The sequence below is a fragment of the Drosophila virilis genome, chromosome 2 (assembly GCF_030788295.1).
Source record: "Drosophila virilis strain 15010-1051.87 chromosome 2, Dvir_AGI_RSII-ME, whole genome shotgun sequence".
NCBI classification, from domain to species: Eukaryota; Metazoa; Arthropoda; class Insecta; order Diptera; family Drosophilidae; genus Drosophila; species Drosophila virilis.
In genome coordinates, this window is record NC_091544.1 from 19,928,524 (window position 1) to 19,952,350 (window position 23,827).

Below are 23,827 nucleotides of genomic sequence, written 5' to 3' on the forward strand. Positions count from 1 at the left end.
CCTACCATTTAGATGAAGCAGCTAAAGTGCCCTTTCCAACACTGAAACATTGCCGAACCTAAGGAGCTGACACATAGCATATAAATTGGTATTGGGAAGTATAACTGAGCTGATGGGGCAATCGTTCTTAGCATCAATATAATTGCTTGGTGGTTAATTATCATTCGGAAAGGGCGCTCACAACCACAAAGTGTTTCATTTTATGCAAATTTTGGAGCCACACTTAGCACTTACAATATTCATAATTAGTTAAACGTGAAATAGTTATTAACAAAATATATTAAACAAGTAAATTATCAAACCAAAAATAAGTATTTGATATATATATGCGGCTTGACCCTGAGATTCAAAAACATAAAATCGGATGTCTTCCAATCAAAGGTCGTCTTTTGTAGCAAACACAACAAGAATCAAAGTCTGCGTATTGCTCAACCAAATTATTGGAAGCGCACTGGCCAGTGGAGCTGATGAATGTAAAACCAAATATTTATTCAACTTATGCCACAACACACACACACACACATAGAAACACACACACACAAAAGCACTGCACGGCAACTCATCTCGCCAAGTCTTTATTGCATACTTTTAGGGCCGAGATCTCCTCCAATCGCTCTCTATTCATACAATCCCCACTATCTTCAAAACTTATTAAGTACCTGACAATAGAAATCACATGTTTCCACACTCTTTTGCTTGCTACCCCCCTCCTCCCTACTAACGTCATGTACATACAATTAATGATATTAACACACAGTAACTTTGCGTTGAGTTGCCAAAAACACATCAAATATATCAAAAAAAAAAAAAAAACTTTTAAAAGTGCAATGAATAAAAGGTTTCAATCACAGCAAGTAAAAAAAACAAATTTTCAGCACACATCTAAACACATGAAAAATCAGCAACGTTTCAACGCATTCCACTTAAACTCATTGTCGAACCTATCGGAAGCCACAAAACGCAGTTAACAAATTTTAACCATTTCATTTTGTTGACAATTTCAACCAACTATTGTATAATATTTCAAAAAATGTTATAGAGAACGAGACAGAGAGAGAAAGTAGTGATGTAGGTAAACTTAAGTGATAATTCATTCGCCTCTTGCAAATTTAGAAAGCCCATTTTCCAAAAAGCTTCAAAATATAATTTCAGTATCACTTTTATCAAACTTGTAGCTTATTATTGTTTAAAAAACAGTTAAGGAATTCAAATGCAAGTGCACATCTACACACACATCTACACCCGCACACACACACACACACACAACCGCTCGAATCCACACAACTTAAATTGTATTAAGTGCAGACGAGAACGTTTTGATCGCATCATTTTTAAAATAGCATAATAATTTGTATGTGTGCGTATATGTGTATGTATGTATGTGAATGAGGAAACGGTAATCAAATTTGTAAGCTACTTAGTTAATGAACATAGTTGTAATTTTTAAATCAGCCGTACATAAGTACTTGCATGATGCATATTTATATACGTATATATATGAATTATGGTATATGTATGTGTATGCATATGTGTGTATATTTTGTGTATTAACTGCTAGATGCCGTTAGTTTTAAGCGCTTATGTTGCATTCTTGTGTACATTTACAAACAGTTTTTCAATTTCTATCTTAATTCAATCAAAAAATAAAATTATAAATTTTAGCAACAAGATTTTTAACTTAAAAGCCCAACAAAATTACAAAAAAAAAAAACGCAAACTACAAGAAAATAAAATCTTGCTACTCACTGGGGAAAACAACACCACAAATTAAAGTTAAATATTAAATGCCATTGCGCATGCTACACTAAATAAAAATATTTGATCAATAAATATAAAAGGTACGAGAAGAAAAAAAAAACACAAATATTAAAAAAAAATAGCCGTAACTGACACCAACACGAAATGTCAAAACAAAACTAATTTTTAGTTAGGCGTTTTCAGTGCTGACTAAAAAAAGTTTTGCAAAACTTATACACGAATCAATTTTAACTGAATTGAGTATTTAGTTAAATCAAATACAAAATGTAAGTTTATAAGGCTATGAGTATAAGAAAAATTATGTAAAATATTTGCAATTAATAAACAAAAAGACAAACAAGTAATGTTTGGCTTAATCGTAGGCTAAACAAATAAAATTACACAGCAAATGAAGAATAACAACAAAGAAGCCCAAAATAAAAATGAACAAACAAATAAACAAATGTGTTTACTCATTAATATTCAAGGTAAATGCCAAACAAGAATTAAATTTTAAAACTTGCATTTACATTTCACATACAAAACATACATAAATATATATGTATATACATATATATTCATAATATACATACCAGCTCCTTTGAATAACAGCAACAAACAGCAAAAAGAACAAAAATATATGCTAACAAATACAAATACAACACACTGACAAAAATAAAATTGACACTCGGAGAGTCTCTAGCACACAAAATGTAACTTGAACAACAAAGTAACTTAACAACAACCACAACAAACTATATAAAATAACAAAAATAATAACTAAATGCTAGCGTGCAAAATGTATAACGTAAAATTTGCATTTGCGAACAAAATTAAAAACGAAAATTGCATTGAAGCTAAGATCTAAGATTCTCAGACAATGGCAAGCATAAAATTGAAGAAAATCTAAAGAGCAACAATTGCAAGTAAAAAGTATACAAAAATTAAAAACTAAAATAAATGCATAAAAACAAGAAAAACAATTACTATATAAATAAATGTTACGCGTTATTAAATAAAGAAGAATGAAAATAATTTGTTTTAAAAAATAAAAAAACAAAAAAAAAACATTTAATGTTTTTCTGTTTTTGAAAATGGTTTGCATGTTGTGCGGAATTAGAAAAATAATGTAAGCTATTTAACTTTTATTCACATAAAATTATATTTGGTAAACTGCGCAGGGGCTGCCACATATTTGCCCAGAGCCAGCGCCAACAGAGAAAACTGACAGCCCGGATACAGCTCGTGGCAGTCGCGCGACTGCCGCTTGGAGCGCCGATAAATGAGGTCATAGTGATGATGAGCCGGCGGCTCATGCTCCGTCACTGGCGATGAGGGCATGCTAAGCACGGTGCGCACCAACTCCTCCAACATGTTGCCTCGCTGGCCGGGAGCATGCATAAACTTGGCACTCTCGCAGAGCGCACGAGCCAAGCAGGCACGTCCATTGAAGCCCATGCTAGTAAAAAGGGTTCCATGGAATTGGGTTAGCTTGGGTTGCAACTATAATCGGGCATACTTACTGATCAAAGGAGGATTGTATCTCATCATAAAAGCTGCGTCGCGACCGGCGCTGCACCATTGGCTTGGTGAGATTCGCAAAGCCATGTGCATGCTGTTTAACCCAATTATGATTGGGCAGATTATAGGCCACGCCCCAGTTGACGGCCCAACTAAGATAGTCCACATCGGGATTACCAATCATACCGATGGTCATGCAAATTGCCGCCTAGCCAGGCGAAATTAGTTAGTTGCCATTGTAGCCACATTAACTGGCAGCACTCACACCGAAACCGACGATCCCTCCGGAAATGCCAAATAACGCTTTTGACGACTAAGTAGCTTCGGCACCGCCCTTGTGGCATTGGCATCCGTCCCAGTCCCATGCCCCAACTCCAGCATAGAGGCGTGCGTCATTGAGAACAAAACTATTGAATTTAGTACAATATGGATTAAGCGTATCATTTTGACAGCATCGCATTCGGACAGAGACTGGCCAGCCTCCTGGCTATTTAAATGCTGCTCACCTGATCCGCACTTAGCTGGCCCTGTATTTACCTCTTTAGTGGCCTATTAGCTCAACTGTTGTTGAGTGCGCTCATTAGCGACATGGTGCAAAATGCGACACAATGGCTAACAATTATTTGATTACTGTTATGCCTCCGACATGACCCAAATGTCCACAGCATCGGCATTTTCTACACGCATATTTGTATCTACATTAAACTTCGGCCTTTTACCATCAATGAAAGCCAAAAATAAACAGAAATTATAGTTCAAACTTTAAATATATGATATATATATATATAGATATATATATGTACATTTATATGTATAACTGACATATTTATTTATGTATACACACAATGTTTATTTTTTCTTGTGTTTACATGAATGTATGCCAATAAACATGTCAGTTTTGGGATATTTACTGAAATTCAATTGCACTTTTTGGCCTTACATATTATGAAATAAAATAAAATTTTTTTGTTGCCAATTTATAGACAGGCATTTTTTTGGCAAGCATTAAAAAATTTGTGTTTGCCGAGTGCTCTGCAAAAATCGAGGAGTAAACGTTTTTGTGCATTCGAGAACACATTTTGTTGACTGGTTCAATTATCGTGAAAATATAAAAACTTTGGCGGACAAGAATCGCTCATACCAAGCGCAAACTAAGATTATATTTCTTTTATGACTAACTAATTACTGCGCAGTTTTGCAAATTAGTAGACATTTTTTTAAAAGTACTTTACTATGCGATTCTCATAAGTTCAAGCTAAACATACTAGTTTTTATGTTCGCTCTTGTTAATATAGCTATGGTCGCAGTTTAATAAGCCTCATCTCTGCTTAAACTCTCCTACACTCTTGATCCCTTTCTCACTTTATTCCTCTCGCTCTATCTTTAGCTTCTTTAATCCGCTTTTTACTTATTTCATTCTTTTAATAATGTGTTTTTAATTGTTTGTTACCCTACTACAATAAAATAATTTTCAATTTCGGGTGAGCACATTATTGTGAATATATTTATATACTTATAAATAAAAATATATGTTAAATCGATTCAGACTTCAGCGCGGGCTATCTTCTAATTTTGTATATGCACACATTTAGCAACATCTTTCAGTCCCTATTTCAGTAAACATTTAGCTGTGTGTGAAATAGAAACAATCGTACAGGAGTATTATAAAGCATTATTTCATAGCAGGTCAACAAAAGTTCAGTACGCTTTAGGTCGCTTTATTAAATGTATTTGCAAATTTGCGCTGAAACTGTGCGCTGAAGTGTAGCAAAAAACTCTGGGGACAGTGTGCGCCATACCACTGTGCGCACTCATGCAGCGAATGTCCACTGGTAAAGGCCTTGCGATATATGGGCTTATGGGCAATCTCCGGATGCACGTAGCGCAGCAGAATGCGAAAGATATCGTGAAACAGCGATTGGCCGGGTGGTGCCAGCAGATGGCGGGACTCGCAAAGAGTCCGCATTATGCAGTAGCGCGGTTCATACTGATGTCTTCAAAGAGGGAGAGAAAGAAAAAGTGATATAGAGGCAAGGAGCAAGAGCGAGAGAGAGCAATAGAGAGAGAGAGAGATGAATAGAGAGATGGATAGAGAAGTACTTACATTGCAGACAGCATTCCTAGTAAATCGAACAGCATACCATGTGGACTCTGCCCGTCATTCAGGAGATTGGCTCCATTTCTTTGTAGCTCACGTCGCAGTCGGCGTGATACTGCTGTGGGACGGCAATAATAGTTGCCGTACGCATCTCTTACTAGCTTGGATGCCGGACAGCCGCTGTGTATCTGCTTCACATAGGACTTGCGGCGGCCCAGAACTGGTGCTACGTGCGGATACTCAAAGTAAAACGATTGTACGGGATCGGCAGGACTTAAAGGAACAATCACCGGTTGCTGTGAAAAGAGTAAGGGTGCTGGAGCTGGTACAACAGCAACTGGAGCTGGCACAACTGATGCTGGAGTTGGTGCAGGTGGTGGTGGTGGTGGTGGTGGTGGCGGCGGTGGAGGCTTGGGCTTGCGTCTGCGACGTGGCAACCAATCGTCCACCGATCCAGGCAACTCATAAATTGCCGTTGCCTCGGCAAGCAGTACCATGCCTCTGGGTATGGTGTCCACCAAAGCCTTTGCACAATTGGCCGTAACCTGTCAAACACAAGAGCATGAAATGATACTGGACACTGCAGAATGGTTAGATCAAGTTAGGTATTTATTTATTGATTATTTTGCAGAGTCTCTGGGATGATCTGTAATCAAATATTTTAGGAGGATGCGGCTATTGATGCTGAGCAAGAATATATCTACTCTCTGCGATCGGACAAAACTATTATACCCCACTTTCAATGGGTTTGGGGCATACAAAACTATAATTATAACAATAATAATAGAAATAATATTAATATTACAATAATAATAAAATATTTGATTATTTTTTTAATATTTGTTTCTAATCGTCTTTTAACTACTCTATAATATATAAGTTTTTATTAAATTTGTGTCTTACGATTTTTATTTGGTTAGGATTTTAAATACATTGAGGAACACTGCATTAAGTTCACACGGTATTATGCCAAACTATCTTATGACTTCCATTGTAGCACATATAGATCCTTTTAAAGCATTGTTACTCACTGTGACGGAGGTGCCCAGTTCAAAGATAAGCCAACGCTTTTGCCGCTGCAGCAAGTGCGGCAGATGCAGTGGTTTCTCACGGAGATAACTGACAGCACGGCTGGAGCTGTTGGAGCTGTTGGATATGTTGGAGCTGAAGCCAAAGCTGCTGTTATTGCCAGCCCTGACCAAAGACAACGAGAGGCTAAACAGCAACGCCAGGAGCAAACGGAAAATGCGACTTCCCATAACGGCCATTGCAAGCGCACAGCTAAAGACTAAAGTACGGAACCAGGTGCTTGCCGAACTGAAGAGCAAAGTTGGCCCAAGAATTTAAGGCACTGCGTGGCTAGTCAATTTGGGTCTGGAGTACGGCCCATGATTGACCGCAATGCAAGTTTGTTTGGCCAAGCAATTAGTTCGATTTGACTGCGCTGGCTAGGCCAACGAGAATCGGGTCATGCTCTGAACCAGTTTTGCAATCCAATTTAATTAACAGCTTGGCATCGGCCACAAATCAATGGGAATGGCAAATCTAAAGCCGCCTCTCAAATTCAAAATCAAAGGCCCAATCTTCGAATCAGTTGTAAAAAAATACGCAGCCAGAATATGTCAAACACTTGGCTGGTGTCTCTGCTGGAGCTGCTGTTGCTGTCGTTGTTGGGCCAGTGCCAGCACAAGCTATCATTGAATGCATGGGCCAAGAGCGATGCCCTGGATGTGTTTGCCACATCGCCGCATCTGGCAACGTCCATTGATGCGCATACGAATCACGAAAACCATGTCAACAATAGCACGCTGGCAGCCGCTGAGGAACTGGACCCATTGGCACCGCCGGCTGCTTCATTGAGGCCATTGTCGCAGCGTAAACTCTCGAGGGGGAAACGTTTTGTGGCATTTCCGTTGGGTTCATCGGCATCTGTAAGTGAACACACAAAACACACACAACAGACAATACACACGCACTACAGCATCAAAGTTTCTGCATAGTTTAAGCCAAATTCTTTACCAACTTAGGCCGCAGTCTGCCTGACCACAGGCGTCCTCGGTAATCCAAACTTGTTGTATCTTAGCATGGGTCTGAATTGGGGTGTTGCCTACGATTTGCCCAACATCACATGGGTGCTACAGAATGCTCATGGCTGGAACACAAGGAAGCCAAGCACAGCACTCGCCAAAATCAAACGCAGACATCGACGTGATCTCTATGGAAACTTGGAGACGATGATAGACAGGTGAGCCATGTGAATGTTAGTCTGTTATATGGTGTATTTAAAGGTCATATGGTCGGTAACCTATTTCTACCAATTTAACTTCCCTGTAGCTAAAAATAAAATACATATTTATTTCTTATATATTGAGCTAAATATTTTACTATAAATTGAACGTACGAGTAGATGTTGTTAGTGTGTTGTTCTTAGAGCATCAGAAACTCTTAAAGGTGACACTCGTACCTAAAATTTGCATTTGGTATATATTGGGCATTCCATAAATATAAAAAAATAAAAATCGTACGTAGCTACTCTAAATATCAAAATTATCTGTTCGTTTGCCCACCGAACTGTGTGCGTATACGAATTGATTCTCTGTTTTTGTCTGCACTCATAGCGTGAGAGTATATAGATTTATGCCCACTTAAATATATAAACGTACATATTAACATGAGTGTGTGTGTGTGTGTGTGTGTGTGTGTGTGTGTGTGTGTGTGTGTGTGTGTGAGTGTCTGTGTTTGCTAGTGCCAAAATCAGCCCAAGCACTTGGCTTATCACGCACAGTGCGGGAAAACCCAAGGCAACTTTCGCAGCCCAAGTGGTCGCTCCTCTTACAGTCTCCACCTGCCCCTGGCCAAGGTCCCTTGCTGCTCCACGCATTTCAACATTCTATGTGGGTGAGTGAGGCTGTATGTGTGCTTGTATGCGTGTGCCTTAGTGTGAATGCGTGTGGCTGGCATAATAATAAAATGTTGGTGTTTTATATTAGCATTTAAATTGGCTTTTTGTATGCTTCGGAAATAGTTTAATATCCGAAAAGTCTTTTAGCGCAACTTTAATATTGACCCAAGCAAAAATGCATAACAAAATGGAACATAATTGGGCAGAATTATGTGCATCGCCTTCGAAGGAGTGACGTCTACATACATACATATTTCAAATTTGTAGTACCTACTATATCTAGTATATTCAATCTGTAAAATGCCCTGACCTTATCAAAGTAAAACACACACACAGACATTGTCATGGTAATCAACAAGCTTTGGTCTATTTGAGCCTCATTTGCAGTGCCTGCCCAAGCTTCGAGTGGACAGAAGAAGTTTTTGGCCAGCCCATTTGCCTTTAACTTTGCCAACTATTGCGGGCTGTTTCGTTGACCTAAGCACGGCTTTTATACACGTGCTCATCTTGGGATTGGGATACGACTATTTTATGATTGTTTTCATTCGAATCGATTCGCTTCGAGTCGTTTCTTTCGATTGTCTGTTTTGCTTAGCGGCCACAATTGATGCCTGCCAATTTTGTCATTGACTTTGGCCTCTGCTTTACGGGTGCTATTGTTCTAAAAGGGCCCCCTAAAGACTCCCTGCCACACACTCGCACAGCCTTGTAATATGGTGTATATGTGTTGTACCAAGCAAAACAACAGTATGTATATGTATGTGCGTTGTATGCCATGTGGGGTTAATGAAGTTATTTGTTTGTTTGCTTGTTCCAATACTTCCAGCCATTGACATGACCAACACATAACGGAGCTTTGTTTGACATTTCTCGATTTGACATGCGAGCACGGGTAGTTTTATAAGTTTGCCAAAATACTTCGATTAAGTTTGTGTATGGTTCAAATGATGCTAAACTATATACTACTGTTGAATTATACAATTTCAAGAAATGCACATACACATTAACATGCATTTTTATACCCTGAACCCATTAAAAATGGGTATAAGGGTATATTGTATTTGTGCAAAATCCAAATGTATGTAACAGGCAGAAGGAAGCATCTCCGATATAAATAAACATAAAGTATATACATTCTTGATCAGCATCAATAGCCGAGTCGATCTAGCCATGTCCGTCTGTCTGTCCGTCCGTCCTCTTACTTGTTTTATCATCTCTTAGTAGAGGAAAGGCGAACCGTGAGCGGCAGCCGCTCCAAAGGAATGTCCGACTTTATAATATAGTTGCACCTTGTTGTTTATAGTACACAATATATTTCAATCTTCATGCCTGGATAACACATTTCGAGGCACATTATAAAACTCTCAATATACCTAATATTAGCGCGTATTGCCCGGCTGATTTGATTTTGATTTTTCATACAAGTTTTCTAAAACGAATATGAGCGCGAAAGGTCACCCACGAAACCTTTGAACTACATTGCCTCCAAGGAGTAAAACATTTTTAGAAAAGTGTGAAACACCCATCGAATGAATTTGAACAAAGATCTTTGAAAAAGAGTTTAAATCCGATTGGATGATAAACAAAACAGTTTCATAGAAGTTTTTCACGATTTTTTCACACTTGATTACATTTTGAAACATTAAACCTCGTTAATTAAGTATGCTCACATCGTCTAGTGTTTCAGCTATAGAAAGTTCTTTACATGCTCGGCTGTTCTTTAAAAGCCCGGTCGCAATATACTTACTATTTATACATACTATATACTATATACATTTATAAGCTAATAACGCATAAAATTCTTTAGGTTTATCCAACTTAGGGCAGCTGCTGTTCCACTCCATCAATTGAATGGCAATCAAACCATCGATCTTCATCGTCGCTGTCGGCGGCGGCATCTTTGACTTTGCCACAGGCGTTAACTATTTTTGCACAAGGCACATGCCACGACGGCCAGCAGGTGGATGCCCCATCCCAGAGACCGTTGCAGGCAATTCAATTAAAGTGCAGCAACTGTCTAGGCATGCCACAGCTTCTAAATGAATGTGTGGGTATGTGTGCATGTGAGTGCCTGGCTGTGTGGTCTGTCTGCGCCATGTTTATTGTAAACGTGACTGTGACTGCCACTGAAAGTGGTTGCACTGCAACGAGCGTTGCAGGTTGGAATCCGACGCCAACTGTCGATTGGCACATTTGCACTTTGGCAATTTCTTTGGCAGCAATTCTTCACCCTTTGTCTGCGCCAGTTTGCAGTTGCAGTTGTCTGCTGGCAGTTGTAGTCAGAGTTTCGACTTGTGTTGCACGTACCTGGCCATGATTTACGCGCATCTCGTATTGTTTAATTATCGTTTAATTGTTGCAAAGTTTTTGATTTACGATTTAATTGCAACGACAAGTGCTGCAAATGCAGCCTCTTGGCTGCCAACTACTCTCGTGAGCCATGAAACCGACGCGCCACTTCCCAGTGCCAACGCTTTCAATGATTTATGGCCGACGCCAACATTGATGAATATGATGGAACGTGCAAAGACAACGTCTGCGTCATTTGCTCCGTCCGCCGTCTCGCTGGCGAAATCCGAGCGCGTACTGAGCCGGCCCAGACGCTATCTCAGCTTTCCCGAGGGCTCCTCGTTTACCGTATGTGTCACTGTCACTTTGGATATCACCCTCGACCCGGCGGAGCAAGTGGAATAATATCTCTGATTTTTTGCCATTTTCAATGTTCAGGTTTCTGTGTGCTTCACTGTGGGCATCATTGGCAATCCCTACTATGCCCACAATAGTTTCGGCCTCAATTGGGGCGTTGCCTATGATCTGCCCAACAATACGTGGATCCTAGAGAGCCTGCACGGCCTTTCGCGGCGTCCAACAACGGCAGCAGTTTTACGGCGCCGAGCCAGAAGTGCCATCTATCAGGATATTGAAGCTATTGTTGATAAGTAATGCAATATGTTGATCCTATAAACATGCTTTAGTATATGGCACCAAACGGTGAAGTTTTAATAAGCCCCCAAATTAAGTTCAAATCATTCCATCTGCACTTCGAATACATTTCTTTGATTTTTATACAATTTAATTCTAAAAAATGGACTTACAAATCCGATTATAAATCTTTAAGTAAACGATTTTATCAAAAATTTTCAGATGACATCGATACTTTATAAACATAAAATTTTTACAAACCCTTCTCGACTTTCAGCATGGGTTACAATGGGCGTGATTGCATTTTGCGTACTCTCTGCGAAAGTCGTCAGTATTTCCAGCGTACCAAGATGAACATGGTTGGTGAGATGTTGCGCACAATCTTCAGGTGGGTCAATTATTTATCAAATATTTATATGTGAATACAAATTAATAGAGTAACTGAATAATATATATATTTTTTATCTCTCTATCTCTATTTCTATCTCTATCACTATCTCTATCTCTATATCTCTTTCCCTCTCGTCCTCTCTCTCTCTCTCTCTCTCTCTCTCTCTCTCTCTCTCTCTCTCTTTTTTTCTCTCTCTCTCGTTCTCTCTCTCGTGCAGTCTGCCTAAGCAGCGCATTTTTTCGCGAGAGCTGCACGAAAATTTGGATATTGTGCACTACGATAATGCATATCGCCACGCCCATAGTGTTGACTGTGCCAATCAATATGACTGTCAGTTTTCGCTACTAGAGTTGGCTTTTGGAAAATACTCGACGCCGCCGAAAAATTATTATGCCCAATAAATTGCAATACTAAAAATTGTCTTATGAAATTGTTTTAATGGCCACTCACCTATCAGTACCCCTGGCATCCCGGTCACTTGTTGCCACCGGGATATAAATGGCAATTCATTTTTCTCAACAGCCTCCCTTCCCCCTCTTTCACAGCTGACGTGCACCTCATTTTGCCCAATCGGGGCCATGTCGAGCTGTATTGTCTAGCTCCGAGAGTGGAAAGGAGCCTCAACGAGGCGGGCTGTGGCTGACGGATGTGTGTCAGTGTCCGTTGCCGTTGCCGTCTGCAGCCTCGACCTGCACAAAAGCTCGAACATTATTTAATTGAAAAGAAACACAACAACAGCAACAATAACAAGAACGACAACAACAACAGCGTCGAAGCAACAACATATACATTTGGCAAACTTTTCGAAATTTAATTCAATCAACAAGCTCGGAAAATTGCTTGACATGACAGTTGAGTGAAAATTGAGTGGAGCATTTAAGCGCTGTGAAAATTCCAGTTGACATAGACAGCTGACAATATTTGTTAAGAACATACCAGGGATGGCCAAAAAAAATTGCTCTCAATATTTTACAAATATATTTCCCATTTTTGATTACGAGTAAAAATTAATAAAATTATATTTATAAAACTAAACTTAAGATAAGCGTATGTTGTTCATTTTTTTAAGCGGATATCATTTAATTGATGGATCCCTGGAATATACTATGAACTAAGATAAATCGTCTAATAAACTCAGCAGCTGAGTCATGACAATTTAATGATGTGTGGCTTTATGTAGCAATAATAAAAATGTATATTAAATCATTTACTTTTATGCGAGAATTCAAAATGACATAAATGTGCTTTGAAAGGGAACAAGTAGACGCCATAATCCCATCGACCACTAACTTATATGTATTTGGCCTGCTATCTTTAATGTGCTTTAGTCGGGAGTACCCTGAAGTTGAGAGTATATAGCTCACAACTCTCGTAACCAAAGCAGGGAATCTGTTTTTACTAAGTATATATCGAATATTTAACTGAACCAGTTACATTTTAAACAAGAAAGAGGTTCTAGTCGGGAGCTCCCGACTTATTCCCTAGTACCTGAAGCCTCTTATTCCAACACCAAATGCAGCTTGCGCTACATGCTCCTTTGAAGTAATGAAGATAAATTTAAAAAAAAAAACAGCCAAAAAATAATAAAAAAAACAACCCCGGTAAGGCTCGAACTGGCGACAGACTACAGCACTTGCTATGCTATCTTGTTGTACCATAGAATATTTGTGTATTTTCAATTGCATTACAATTGTGGTATAATTGAAGGGCAATATAAGTTGGGTTATTAACTTGATTTATACCTTTTTGATAGTATGGAGCGGGTCGCGATAGGTATCAAATGAAAGATACTTCATATCAATATAATATTCTAAAAGCAACATGTCAAGTTTGGTGACTCTAGCTCTTAATATTTACCCAATTTGCTTAAAAAACAGAATGTCGATATTGATTTTTAGCGATTAGTTAGAAAAGTTATCGAATATCGGAAACAAACTAGATCTGAGCGGGCATTAGGAGGACGTACTGCAATTTCAAGTCCGTAGCTCTTATAGGTCCAGATATCCTTCCCTTCTTAGATACGGACAGACGGACATATCTAGATCGACTCGACGGTTGCTGCTGATCAAGAATATATATACTTTATGGGTCGGAGATACTTCCTTCTGTCCGTTAATTGCGTTACCCATTTTTAATGGGTTCAGGGTATAAAATTCGGGAGATATCTAAAATACGCTAAACGACATCTGAAAGCTCATACAGACAGACTGAAATATTAAAATATTTGGATATTGTAACTTCATTATATTTGAAAATGTTTTACTAAGCATCGCCCTTCTATGCGATTTTCATGAATTCAAGTAAGACTTACTTGAATTTTCATGCTTTTATTATATATATTTTATTCACAAGTTGTGTTGGCAATATAAATAACTTTATCTCTTCCCATATTTCGGTTATTTTTTTCTGCCCATTCCCTTACCCTCTTTCTCAGTCTCTCTTTCTCTCTCTCTCTCTCCCTTTCTTTCTTTCCGCCTGCCTTAACTCTCACTAATTTCAATTATTAGTGAATTAAAAATATACTCAAGAGTTAGGTTAGGTTATGAATATATATAGAACATTGTACCTACCTTAAATATGAAAACAGAACATCTGGAAAATTATTCATGAAAGCAATTAGCAATTCGTTACTATTAAGTGCGAAGTTTGAACAGATCTAAGCTCGATTTAAATTTCACACCTATTTCATGACTGCGCCCATTACTCCCGCGTTAAATTCTTCATGTCAACACGAATCAGCATGAAGAGTTGTGCCAGATGCAGATAGAGAAAAAGTGTTAACAAGTCGATAGCATGTACGGCGCTCTTCTAAATACTAGCAGAAAATGACCAGTAAGGGAAAAAATAGAAGAAGTATACAAATATAGTAAAAATAGAAACAGAGACTAGCGATGTGACAACACCAACAACAGCACAAAGCGATAAATAAGTTAATAAGCAAACGCAACAATAATAACAACAACAAATAGAAGAGGGCAACGACTTCTCAGTTGGTCACTTTTGTTGTTTATTTATTTGTCTGTTTGCCTTGGCTGGGTTGATGCGGGGGCTGGGGCTGGTGCTGAGGTTTGTCTTTACCGGTATTTGTGTCAAACTGATACAATATACCAGACATATCAGTCATCAGGAAAAATTGGACCGAAGCGCGTCGCACGAGCGCAACTGCTAGCAGAACATCACGCAAGCCAAAGACGATGTAAACAAAAGTTTGTTGTAAAATTGAGGGAAATAAATTAACAGAAAAAGGGAACAAATTTTATCGTAATATGATGTCGTCGGCTGGAAGAGTATTAATTAGCGGCAAAATTGACAACCACAAGCGTCGAGCCAGCGATTCCTTGTTGTGCCTGTCAGCACGCCCATCAGCAGCAACCCGACTGCTGCTGCTGTTGATGCTGCTTCTGTTTGGAATGTGCCCAACCGTCGTTCAAAGTGCTGACAATTTCGATGCGGTTGGTGATGCAATGGCCGACCCCAGTCCCAGTCACAACCATAATAGCAATAGCAACAACTTTGACATGCATTATGACAACTTTAACCAGGTGACAGGTAGCAATGACACCAGGATACTGAGACGGGGCAAACGCTACTTGGAGTTTCCCAAGGGCTCGCGTATGTCGGTGGGTTATATACACAGGCACCCTTCACTCCCCTTTAACGCACACACTTCTTTGCTTTTCAGTGGCGTACTAATGCGAAAAACAACTTGCTCAAAATCAACACACTTATCGCCTATGGTTACGGATTTCGTGCCAATTATCCATTTCCCGAGCCCAAGGATCAGCGAAAGGGAAACCGCATCTTTTTCAAACGCGATTTGTTTTCAAAACTGGAAAACGCCTTAGATGGGTAAGTCATTGCGTTTTCATGGAGTTGTTGCGTTTGTATCAATCAAGTTTCCTTCACTTAGCCATGGCTTTGATGGACGTGCCTGTTTATTGAAATCTTTCTGTACGGCAATTTTTGATGTGGATAAGCCCCAGCAGAAGAGCGGAATGTTGTTCAAGCTGCTCAAATTAATATTCAGGTGAGTTTGTATTTTTGAAAGAAAAGTTAAAAGAATATGAATATGCATATAACCAAAACCAAAGGGTTATGCTAATCTAGGTTTAAGTGGCGGCGAGAAGAGGATGTCACGGACATCTGGTGAAAATGACGCATCTGTAAAAACAGCTTGTGGGCTCCACGAAAAACCTGTTAGAGCCCGCAAGGACTAGCTTGTCTGGCTGGTCAGTTTTTTTCAAAAAAAAAAATATCTTAGAAAACAGTATAGTTTTTATACAGGGGTTGTTGGATATTTTCGGACAGAAATCAGGGTGGGAGAACCAACATTCTTGGAGTCATCCTGATGGCACACGGTTCAATTGTGACTCAGTCAATCTTATATTATTCTTTCAAGAAATCTTTGATTGGTTAGGGTGCGTATCGAGCTCCCTCCTACTACCTCTCTATTATCACTGTGGTTTTGGTTTAGATTGGCCTTAGATGAACATTTTTATTATATATCCGATTCCAAACAATCGTTAAAAATAGATAGCAACATCATGTTTTTTGAGCAAATTGGGTAAATAATAATAAAATGAAGCCACCACACTTGATATGCTACTTTTAGATTATATTTATATCAAGTATCTTTCATTTTGTACCTATCATTTTATACCTACCTATAAGTCAAGTTAATAACCCAACTTATATTGCCCGTCAATTATACCACAATCGTACATTTTATTAAGATCGGTTAAGAAAGGCCTGTATACATGTACACACACACATTGATGCGCGTCTGCTTCAAATTCTTTCAACAGCATTGTAATTACGATTAATTTTGGTGCTGCTATTTTAATTCGTTTCCTTTTCATTAACATACAAGTATTGGTGTGGCTGTTGAGTAGAGGCATAGAACCTCTTATTTGTTTTAAATTTAACTACTTAATTTTGTTTCACATTTCTTGAATGTTAGTAGCTATCCACAGATCAGTAGATTAACGCCTAAAGCCTTAATTTTTCTTCGTTTTTTTTCCTATGCGTCAACTAAAACTTGGAATTTGGTGAATTAGAGCAATTAGCAACAAAGTCACAATCAGTATTATAATCAAAACCAGTTTGGCTTCTCATAGAATCTTATGCACTTGACACATTTCTAACATGTCACTCGAGATTTAGTTAAACTCTTCGGCTGCAGCCACAAGAATGGGCGTTCTCCGAGTATCTTTGTTACTTACTGCTGTTCTGGCCACCCTGGCTGTAGCATTGGAGCAGAATGCAACATCGCCGCACAGTCGACCCAAACGCTTTCTGGACATTATAGAGACAACTCGTTTGTTTGTAGGTAACAGTTGAGCAGCAACAGCTCCACTTGCCATTGACCATAGCTAACTGATACGTTTTTCACTTGGAAAGTTCCGCGTAAACGTAAAAAACAATGTGATACCAAAGCCGACAGTTTGGGCACATGGTTATGGGTTTCGTGCCAACACCCCAGTCCTAGTGAAACGTGAAAATCGCCCCTTCAGAAGGGATACGTACGAGCTGGTCCATGAGCTTATGGACCGTAGTGGCTTCGATGGTCAGGCCTGTGTCCTGAAGGCATATTGCACTGCAATATCTGGGGATCATAGTCAGGGTTTCTTGCATAAACTATTTAAGTATATGTTTACGTAAGTTGTGCCCAAATTGGCATTCCAACTGTAAATTAAACAATTTGGCTTGTTTCGTTTTTTCCTTTTAAATAGCCTGGATGAACACGAGAAGCATCACATGCCCTACCTGCGCGAAGAGAACTGCCAGCAGATTTTGCACAGCCATTGCCCGCTTAGCTTTGACAGCATTTCGCCATATACAGATGATGTCTAACAATAAATATGTGATTTAATCTTGTGTGAATAATTTACTAAAACTAATCGTATTGACTTAGCTATAATCATTAATTAAAACAAGAATTCAATGAGCACAGCATTTTAATAAATGAAACCAATTAGTTATTTACCATGTCTCTAAATTCATTTACACCTATATTTGTGGTTTCAAGACATTTTATTGATTTTATGTGGGGCCTAAGGCCAAAAAAAGTTCAATACTGTTCCTGACAAGAGAACGCGACCACATGATACTCATTCCCCATACAAAAAATATAAATCAATTTAGTTTTGGCTGAAACTACATTTAAGAATTTTGTTTATTATCTGTTTACTCAAGAACACTTTATACCGAGTCTCACTTAGACCTTCGGTAAAAACCCATTTTGTATATATTATGTTAGAATAAAAAGTAGCAATGATGAGGAAAAGGCCCTTATTAAACACAATATTTTATGACTGATGCTGCCAATAATGCATTGACAGCATACCTAAAATCAGACACTCTGTTAGTATATAAGACCTAGGATTCTTAAAATTAAAAACAGTATCTTACAAGTACTCAAACGGAACTGTATATTTTACATTCGATCGATCTCAAACTCATTTTCAAAGATCTTTGTTCATTTCACCTGTTTTTCACACTTTTACAACAATGTATTCCTCCTTGGGCGTCAAAGATTTGGATCTACTTATATGAAAAATCATTTATAGTTTTATGTTTTCTCCGATTTGCTTCAAACTTATTTTCGGAGCTCTACATAAGAACTTAATAAATACGTGTTTCAGCGATTTAGGAAATGGCACCCACAACAGTGGGTAAAATAAATAAATGTTGGTTAAAAGAAAAACCTGATCTTATCAAGAAACAATGTACTTAAAAATCAATCAGTCAAGCCTCTCTGTAAATCAGTCAGTCAATCCGTTCAAGAAATTTCGTTTGGTTAGCGAGAAGTTCCATTTTGCTTAGCCAATACCAATCAAGCCGGAATAAGGAATAAAAATTGTTTTTTTTTTTTTTTCAATATCGTAGCCATTTTATTAAATCTTAGTTAACTATTGATCGCATTTTATCTGTTGTTTTCACAACAGTTAATGTCTGTTGTTTTTTATTTATAATTAAATTGTGCCATTTCCAAGTGACCCCTTTTATTACCAGCAGCAGCATGTATGTAATTGGCATTTTTATGAAACAGTCGAGCAGAGCAGAAAACCAAGTACAAAAAAAAAACAGCATACTTTTTGCGGACGCTCATTGTTGACCTCATTGCATGACAAAAGTTGCAGTTGCTGCTTCTGATGCTGTTTAATGTCACCAGCATGAAATGCCAAGTGTTGTTAAAATGTTTGCGAGCGCCTTTAAGCGCCTTTGGCGCGCCCACGCCAGCGGTCCTGTCGTCCACGCCCAGCATTAAAAATTAACTTTAATTAAGTTGAAAACATAAATTACACGCACGCATACTTTGGCGTTAAAATGCATACTCACGCACACACACACACACACACACAGACGAACATGCATGCGTGCACATGCAGGCATTTTGTTGTATGTGCACAATTGCCTTTGCTGTTGTTGTAGTTGTTGCATGCGCTCTTCAAGTTTGTTGCTCATACAAAGAGTTTCCGCTTTTGGCAGAGGGACGACCACAATTAAAAAAAATAACTGAAAGTGATCTATTTGGAAGCGCCCGATTGGAAAATACCCTGTACTCAGCATCGGGTTGCCCTAGCAATCATCCTTCTATACACAACAACGCACACATACATCTGTATATTATACAGGCTAGTATTTCTTCTTACTGCTCCCTATAGAAAATGCATTTTTGAATAAATTCGGGTTTTGTGGCTTGTAGATAGTAGCTTGATTAAATAACTTCTTTAAGGAGAGTAGTTGTATTTTCTTGAATACTGGATAATGCTTTTTCCATTTATTTAATAATATTTAATGTTAATTCGCCAAGCGCAAGCCTCTAGAATCGCTTAATATCATATACCCTTTTTTAAACATTTTCAATGGTACAAAGTATACAAAGTTGAAGCGCTTGTTGTGTTTCTCTCAGGCACTTTGGTTCATACATGCACACACACACAGTGACACATACACACTTCGGCAACCTCAATAAAGTAATAATTATGCTTGCTGTGTGAGAAATTGCTCTGGGAAATTGCAGCAGCCGCAGTCGGCCAAACAAATCCACATACAACTCCCAGTTGCATTCCAAATTCACCTTTCACCTACTTACCTAACCAAATTTGTCTTTTATATTTTCTTTTTATAGTATTTGTTTTCTGTTTGGATACAGTTAAATTTGTATACTTAGTTTAGTATGACGGAATTGTCAATCTTTAGTACTGGGTCGAATAGGTATAAAAAATAATCTGATCCATTTAGATTCCCATATACCAAACGATTGAAGTGGTGAAGCTTACTCCCATCCCATCAAAATTATTCATTTTATTCACTTTATTCTTTTAATTTCATGCTAATTAAAGCAATTAATATTAATTTAAAAATCACATAAAATGCTTATAGTTGGCATAGTCAACTACACATTTTGTAGTACCTAAAAAAATGTATATTCGATAGTATCGGAGGTCCAGGCCTTGAATCGCACTTATTTATTTGATTTGTTTTCATGTTCAAGCAATTAAAATTAATTCTAAACCACTTTAAATGCTGAAAATTTCCATTGTCAAGTGTCAATTTTTGGCCATGAGCTGTTAACAAATATACCATACATTTGAGAGTGGCAAACAACAATATCCCCGCTAATGCAGAAATTATGTTTTTAATTATATTAACAGGATTGCATAAAAAGTGTCAGAATTATTAAGGTCATTTAGTATAAATTGTAAAGTTCCATTTAATAAAATAAATACTGAAAATACATTTTTGGGGCTTGTATCTTGCTCTTCTCGAACTATAGGCGCGGGCTAATCACTTAAATGCTTCGGAGTATTTTAGTTGCCTCCAAACAATATGTGAGCTTAACACGCCCTACTGCACACCTGGTTTAATTTATTGGCATTCAAAGGCCCAACAATGTTTAATGGAGAGCCACAAGCGCCAGCTCCAACTCATTATGCTTGCCAAAAGGCAGGGCAAGTGGCAAACAGGCGTCGAACCGGTTGCATTCATACATTAATCGCCGTCTTTGATGCAAATTGATTTGATACGTTGTCAATTAAAATGTGCAATTAATTTAATTTGGGGTTTGTCTCGCATTATCGGGCAATTGGAGCTGGCAGACCAGAGCATTGATATGGCCTGCAAGCCATGTATGCGCCCACAGCCAACGAGGAGGCCAGCGGGACTGACGACCTGCTAATGAACTCAGTTGGCCAATTGTGTTGGCGAAAGTGTATATCTAAATTAAGCTGCCTATAATATCACACTGAGTGTACTCGCAATTAGTCAAATGCTCATTCCCGCTCACACAATGCTGGCCACTTCAATAGTGCTGGCCTCCCGAAATCAATAAAACAAGAAGTGGTGCTTTGGTGCTGTATTTATTCAATTTCAGTTCAGCTTAAATTATTTTAAATACTTGAACTCAACCTTATCACATTTCTTAGGCAACAACTGTTGAAAAAATGTTGAAACCAATTCAAAATATCTAAGAGTGTAATCTATAAATTCGAATTATCCTTCTCACTTGTCCTTGGACAATTTTGAAAGCAAATATAAGGTAGATTTAAATAATTCAATAAAATCAGTTTTTCTCTTATTCGAATTGTCGGCATTGCTAAGACTAAATGCTAAGCTGAGGAGCTGCAATGATTCGTTCTCTAAATTAGTTCAAGGATTAGAGAAATAAAACTAACGTGCTAAGGATTCGTACAGCTCTTTTGTTGACAGTGTGAGGGGTGGTCAGGGAACTGGTGGAGGTATGGGGCTCAAGGCATGTCGCAATTTCCCAATTAGCTACTCATTGAGATAAATTTCTTATGCAAATGATGACAAGGCCAAGCATCAGCAACAGCCTCCAAGGCGGGCGCTGAAGTGGCATCGACGTCTCTGTTGGTGTTGTTGTAGTTGTCACATCCCTAGCTGGGAGTTGGGGACTCTGGTAACCTTTAACAACGACAAAGACCATGCCCATGCAAAGTGACATTGAATGAGTCGCTCGACGCCGCTGGCTCACTCTCTCTAATTAGCTGCTGACATTTGCCTGCTGCCAACGGCACAAAAACAACAACACACAGAAAAGCATCACAAATTTGACATAATTAAAATACTGGCGACTGACATCAGCAGCAAAATGAAATGCGAAGCAAGTTTACAGTCCCAATCTCAATCCCAGTATCCGTCCCAGACGCAGTCTCAGTTGCTTTTACGCTCTATAATCATAATAATAATATAAAACACAAATATTTTGCTAATTTCTTCGGAGTGCTTTACCAAAGGCGCTAATCCGTTCCGTCAACTGTGCCATATTTATTTTTCGAAATGATGATGAAATACCGTTAGGATACTCTTAACAAGCTCAGTTCATTGAACCAGCTCTAGCTCACGCCTAGGTGCTAATTAGCAAGGCTTTCAAGTTTAACCTGGTTCATTGGACCTAAAAATTGAGCTGCTAACTGAGGGCACATGATTTTAAAGTTGTTCTCCAACATAAACAATTAGAAATGGACCAGGTTTGTTTGCTGATATATTTGTTAGCTTTATGGCTGTATTTTAGGTATGCTGTAGTAGTACTGGGCGTCAGCAATGTGTCTTACATATATATTAAAAAAATAAATAAATAAAATATAAAAAAAATATGTATATAATATAAAATGTATTATATTTAAAATAATTTTAACTTTTTAATTAAAAACAAATATATATATTGTATTTTCATAAAAGGATATTGAGTTGGTTGCATAAATATTTTTAGTTTGTGCAAATATTTAGCTCATGTTGAAACACATTTCTGAAAAGGATGAATCTATACGAAATAAAATCAGGTTAATTTCTATTTAGTATATATTATACGTTCTAACAGAATAAGAATTATATACTGAGGTGGCAGAAAAATTCATTCTAACCCAATTTCAACGAGGGTATTATAATTTTGTCTTGAAATGTGTAACGCATATAGTGTATACATATTCCTACAACAGCCCAGACGATAGAGCCATATGGGCATGAAACTTTGAGAAAGTCATATGACGGAACCGGCTGAATCGAAGCACTATATCATATAGCTGCCGTAGGAACGATCGGTCGAAAGTTAAGTTGTTATATGGAAAACCTTTTGTTGATATCCATATATCTTGAACATACTCGGCATTAACTATTTTCTCAGTTGTTCTTAGATGCGGCAAAGCAATATGAGTATTATGAAGAGGTTGGGTCTGCAAGGGTATTAAATCTTCGGTTGGTTGGTTTTATTGTATTCAGTTTTGTCAAGGATTTGTTCAAAAATATTTATAGTTGTAGCACTGAATAGGGTATTAGATCTTCGGGATGCCGAAGATAGGCATTCTTTCTTGTGTTTGTTGGTTTTACTGTCTTGAGTTTTGTCAAGAATTTGTTAAAAAATTTTTTTCAAAAATAAATAGATTTAAACCTAAACTAGTTTTCTGAGTATTATGCTTACTACATTTCACGGCTTACATATTAAATACGTTAGTTCCAAAAATTGTATTTTACAAATTTGTCATTTACTGTTGACAAGCAAAACTTTCGCAAAAACCATTCGACCATAAATATGCCACCTGGCTATTAATAATACACGTATTTTTCAGAAAACCTGTGTTTAATGATGAGCTGCAATTCAAATTGTTATGATGAAAATTCTGTTTTTGTTTAAATATAATATTCATCAACATGTTTCTAATTTCAGTAGCTATATCCAATTCCAATTTTAATCTCTTTAATGATTTTTAATGAAATTTTAATGAAAATGTTGGTAGCCAAATTATAAGGGTAATATTGAATAAGCTAGCTCTGTATATATAATTTGATTTTCATGAAAAATATAAAGCATTTATATTTTTATTTTAGGAATGCATTAAATTGAGTAGGTACTACGTAGGCTGGCAATTTACTTAATCACAACTCAGACAATTAATTTACTAAAGCATTGAGTTTCTCTATGGTTTTGCCTAGGAACAAAGATTGCAGAGTTTTTTGCCAAAAATTCCAAATTCAAATTTTCTTATCTGGTTGAGGAATGCGCTTGAGAGAGCACAGAGAACTTTGTTTTACAACATAAACAAACACACACACATACACACTCTTAGACTGACACACAGGCCGAGTCACAGCTGACACTCCACATGTAAATTGCTCATACGCAATGTGGGCAGCACCCGCTTCAACAAGCAGCAGCATCAGCAACAACAATAACAACAATAGAAATGGCGCTTATTAAAGTTTGACTTGTTCTTTGGGGCGGGTGTCGAGCTTT

The 23,827-nt window shown here is 37.9% G+C and overlaps 4 protein-coding genes across 5 annotated transcripts; 2 read left to right on the forward strand and 2 right to left on the reverse strand.

Annotated features, from left to right (window-relative positions):
* Positions 1-2,819: 2,819 nt before the first annotated feature.
* On the reverse strand, positions 2,820-3,728 carry LOC6629342 (uncharacterized). Its single transcript, XM_002053283.4, has 3 exons — positions 3,526-3,728; positions 3,261-3,466; positions 2,820-3,196 (listed from the first exon to the last, which is right to left on the reverse strand). Exons 1-3 carry the CDS (start codon positions 3,700-3,702, stop codon positions 2,887-2,889), a joined length of 693 nt encoding a protein of 230 aa, XP_002053319.3. The 5' UTR covers positions 3,703-3,728; the 3' UTR covers positions 2,820-2,886.
* A 1,021-nt stretch (positions 3,729-4,749) lies between these two features.
* Positions 4,750-6,751, reverse strand: LOC6629341 (uncharacterized). Its single transcript, XM_002053282.3, has 3 exons — positions 6,388-6,751; positions 5,363-5,901; positions 4,750-5,252 (listed from the first exon to the last, which is right to left on the reverse strand). Exons 1-3 carry the CDS (start codon positions 6,622-6,624, stop codon positions 4,967-4,969), a joined length of 1,062 nt encoding a protein of 353 aa, XP_002053318.1. The 5' UTR covers positions 6,625-6,751; the 3' UTR covers positions 4,750-4,966.
* A 194-nt stretch (positions 6,752-6,945) lies between these two features.
* Positions 6,946-11,994, forward strand: LOC6629340 (uncharacterized). Of its 2 annotated transcripts, XM_070207552.1 has the most exons (6): positions 6,946-7,287; positions 7,384-7,601; positions 10,724-10,895; positions 10,986-11,197; positions 11,458-11,568; positions 11,789-11,994. In XM_070207552.1, exons 1-6 carry the CDS (start codon positions 6,976-6,978, stop codon positions 11,970-11,972), a joined length of 1,209 nt encoding a protein of 402 aa, XP_070063653.1. In that variant the 5' UTR covers positions 6,946-6,975; the 3' UTR covers positions 11,973-11,994. The 2 variants fall into 2 exon arrangements, with proteins under 2 accessions (XP_070063653.1, XP_070063652.1); XM_070207551.1 differs by lacking the exons at positions 10,724-10,895; positions 10,986-11,197 and having other exon boundaries at positions 11,789-11,993.
* A 2,685-nt stretch (positions 11,995-14,679) lies between these two features.
* Positions 14,680-17,552, forward strand: LOC6629339 (uncharacterized). The gene is given in 5 exon segments (XM_002053280.4): positions 14,680-15,191; positions 15,254-15,420; positions 15,482-15,598; positions 16,851-17,228; positions 17,304-17,552. Coding segments are annotated over 5 exon segments (1,137 nt in total). The 5' UTR covers positions 14,680-14,837; the 3' UTR covers positions 17,425-17,552.
* Positions 17,553-23,827: the final 6,275 nt, after the last annotated feature.

What these genes read in the sequence shown, in the direction of transcription:
- LOC6629342 (XM_002053283.4), bottom strand. Translation starts at nt 3,702, where the DNA reads ATGATACGCTTAATCCATATTGTACTAAATTCAATAGTTTTGTTCTCA. An exon ending in CGGAGGGATCGTCGGTTTCG is followed by an intron (nt 3,467 to 3,525) that starts GTGTGAGTGCTG and finishes TCGCCTGGCTAG; the next exon opens with GCGGCAATTTGCATGACCAT. An exon ending in ATACAATCCTCCTTTGATCA is followed by an intron (nt 3,197 to 3,260) that starts GTAAGTATGCCC and finishes CCTTTTTACTAG; the next exon opens with CATGGGCTTCAATGGACGTG.
- LOC6629341 (XM_002053282.3), bottom strand. Translation starts at nt 6,624, where the DNA reads ATGGCCGTTATGGGAAGTCGCATTTTCCGTTTGCTCCTGGCGTTGCTG. An exon ending in AACTGGGCACCTCCGTCACA is followed by an intron (nt 5,902 to 6,387) that starts GTGAGTAACAAT and finishes TGTGTTTGACAG; the next exon opens with GTTACGGCCAATTGTGCAAA. An exon ending in CTAGGAATGCTGTCTGCAAT is followed by an intron (nt 5,253 to 5,362) that starts GTAAGTACTTCT and finishes CCCTCTTTGAAG; the next exon opens with ACATCAGTATGAACCGCGCT.
- LOC6629340 (XM_070207552.1), top strand. Translation starts at nt 6,976, where the DNA reads ATGTCAAACACTTGGCTGGTGTCTCTGCTGGAGCTGCTGTTGCTGTCG. An exon ending in CGTTGGGTTCATCGGCATCT is followed by an intron (nt 7,288 to 7,383) that starts GTAAGTGAACAC and finishes TTACCAACTTAG; the next exon opens with GCCGCAGTCTGCCTGACCAC. An exon ending in ATTGAAGCTATTGTTGATAA is followed by an intron (nt 11,198 to 11,457) that starts GTAATGCAATAT and finishes CTCGACTTTCAG; the next exon opens with CATGGGTTACAATGGGCGTG.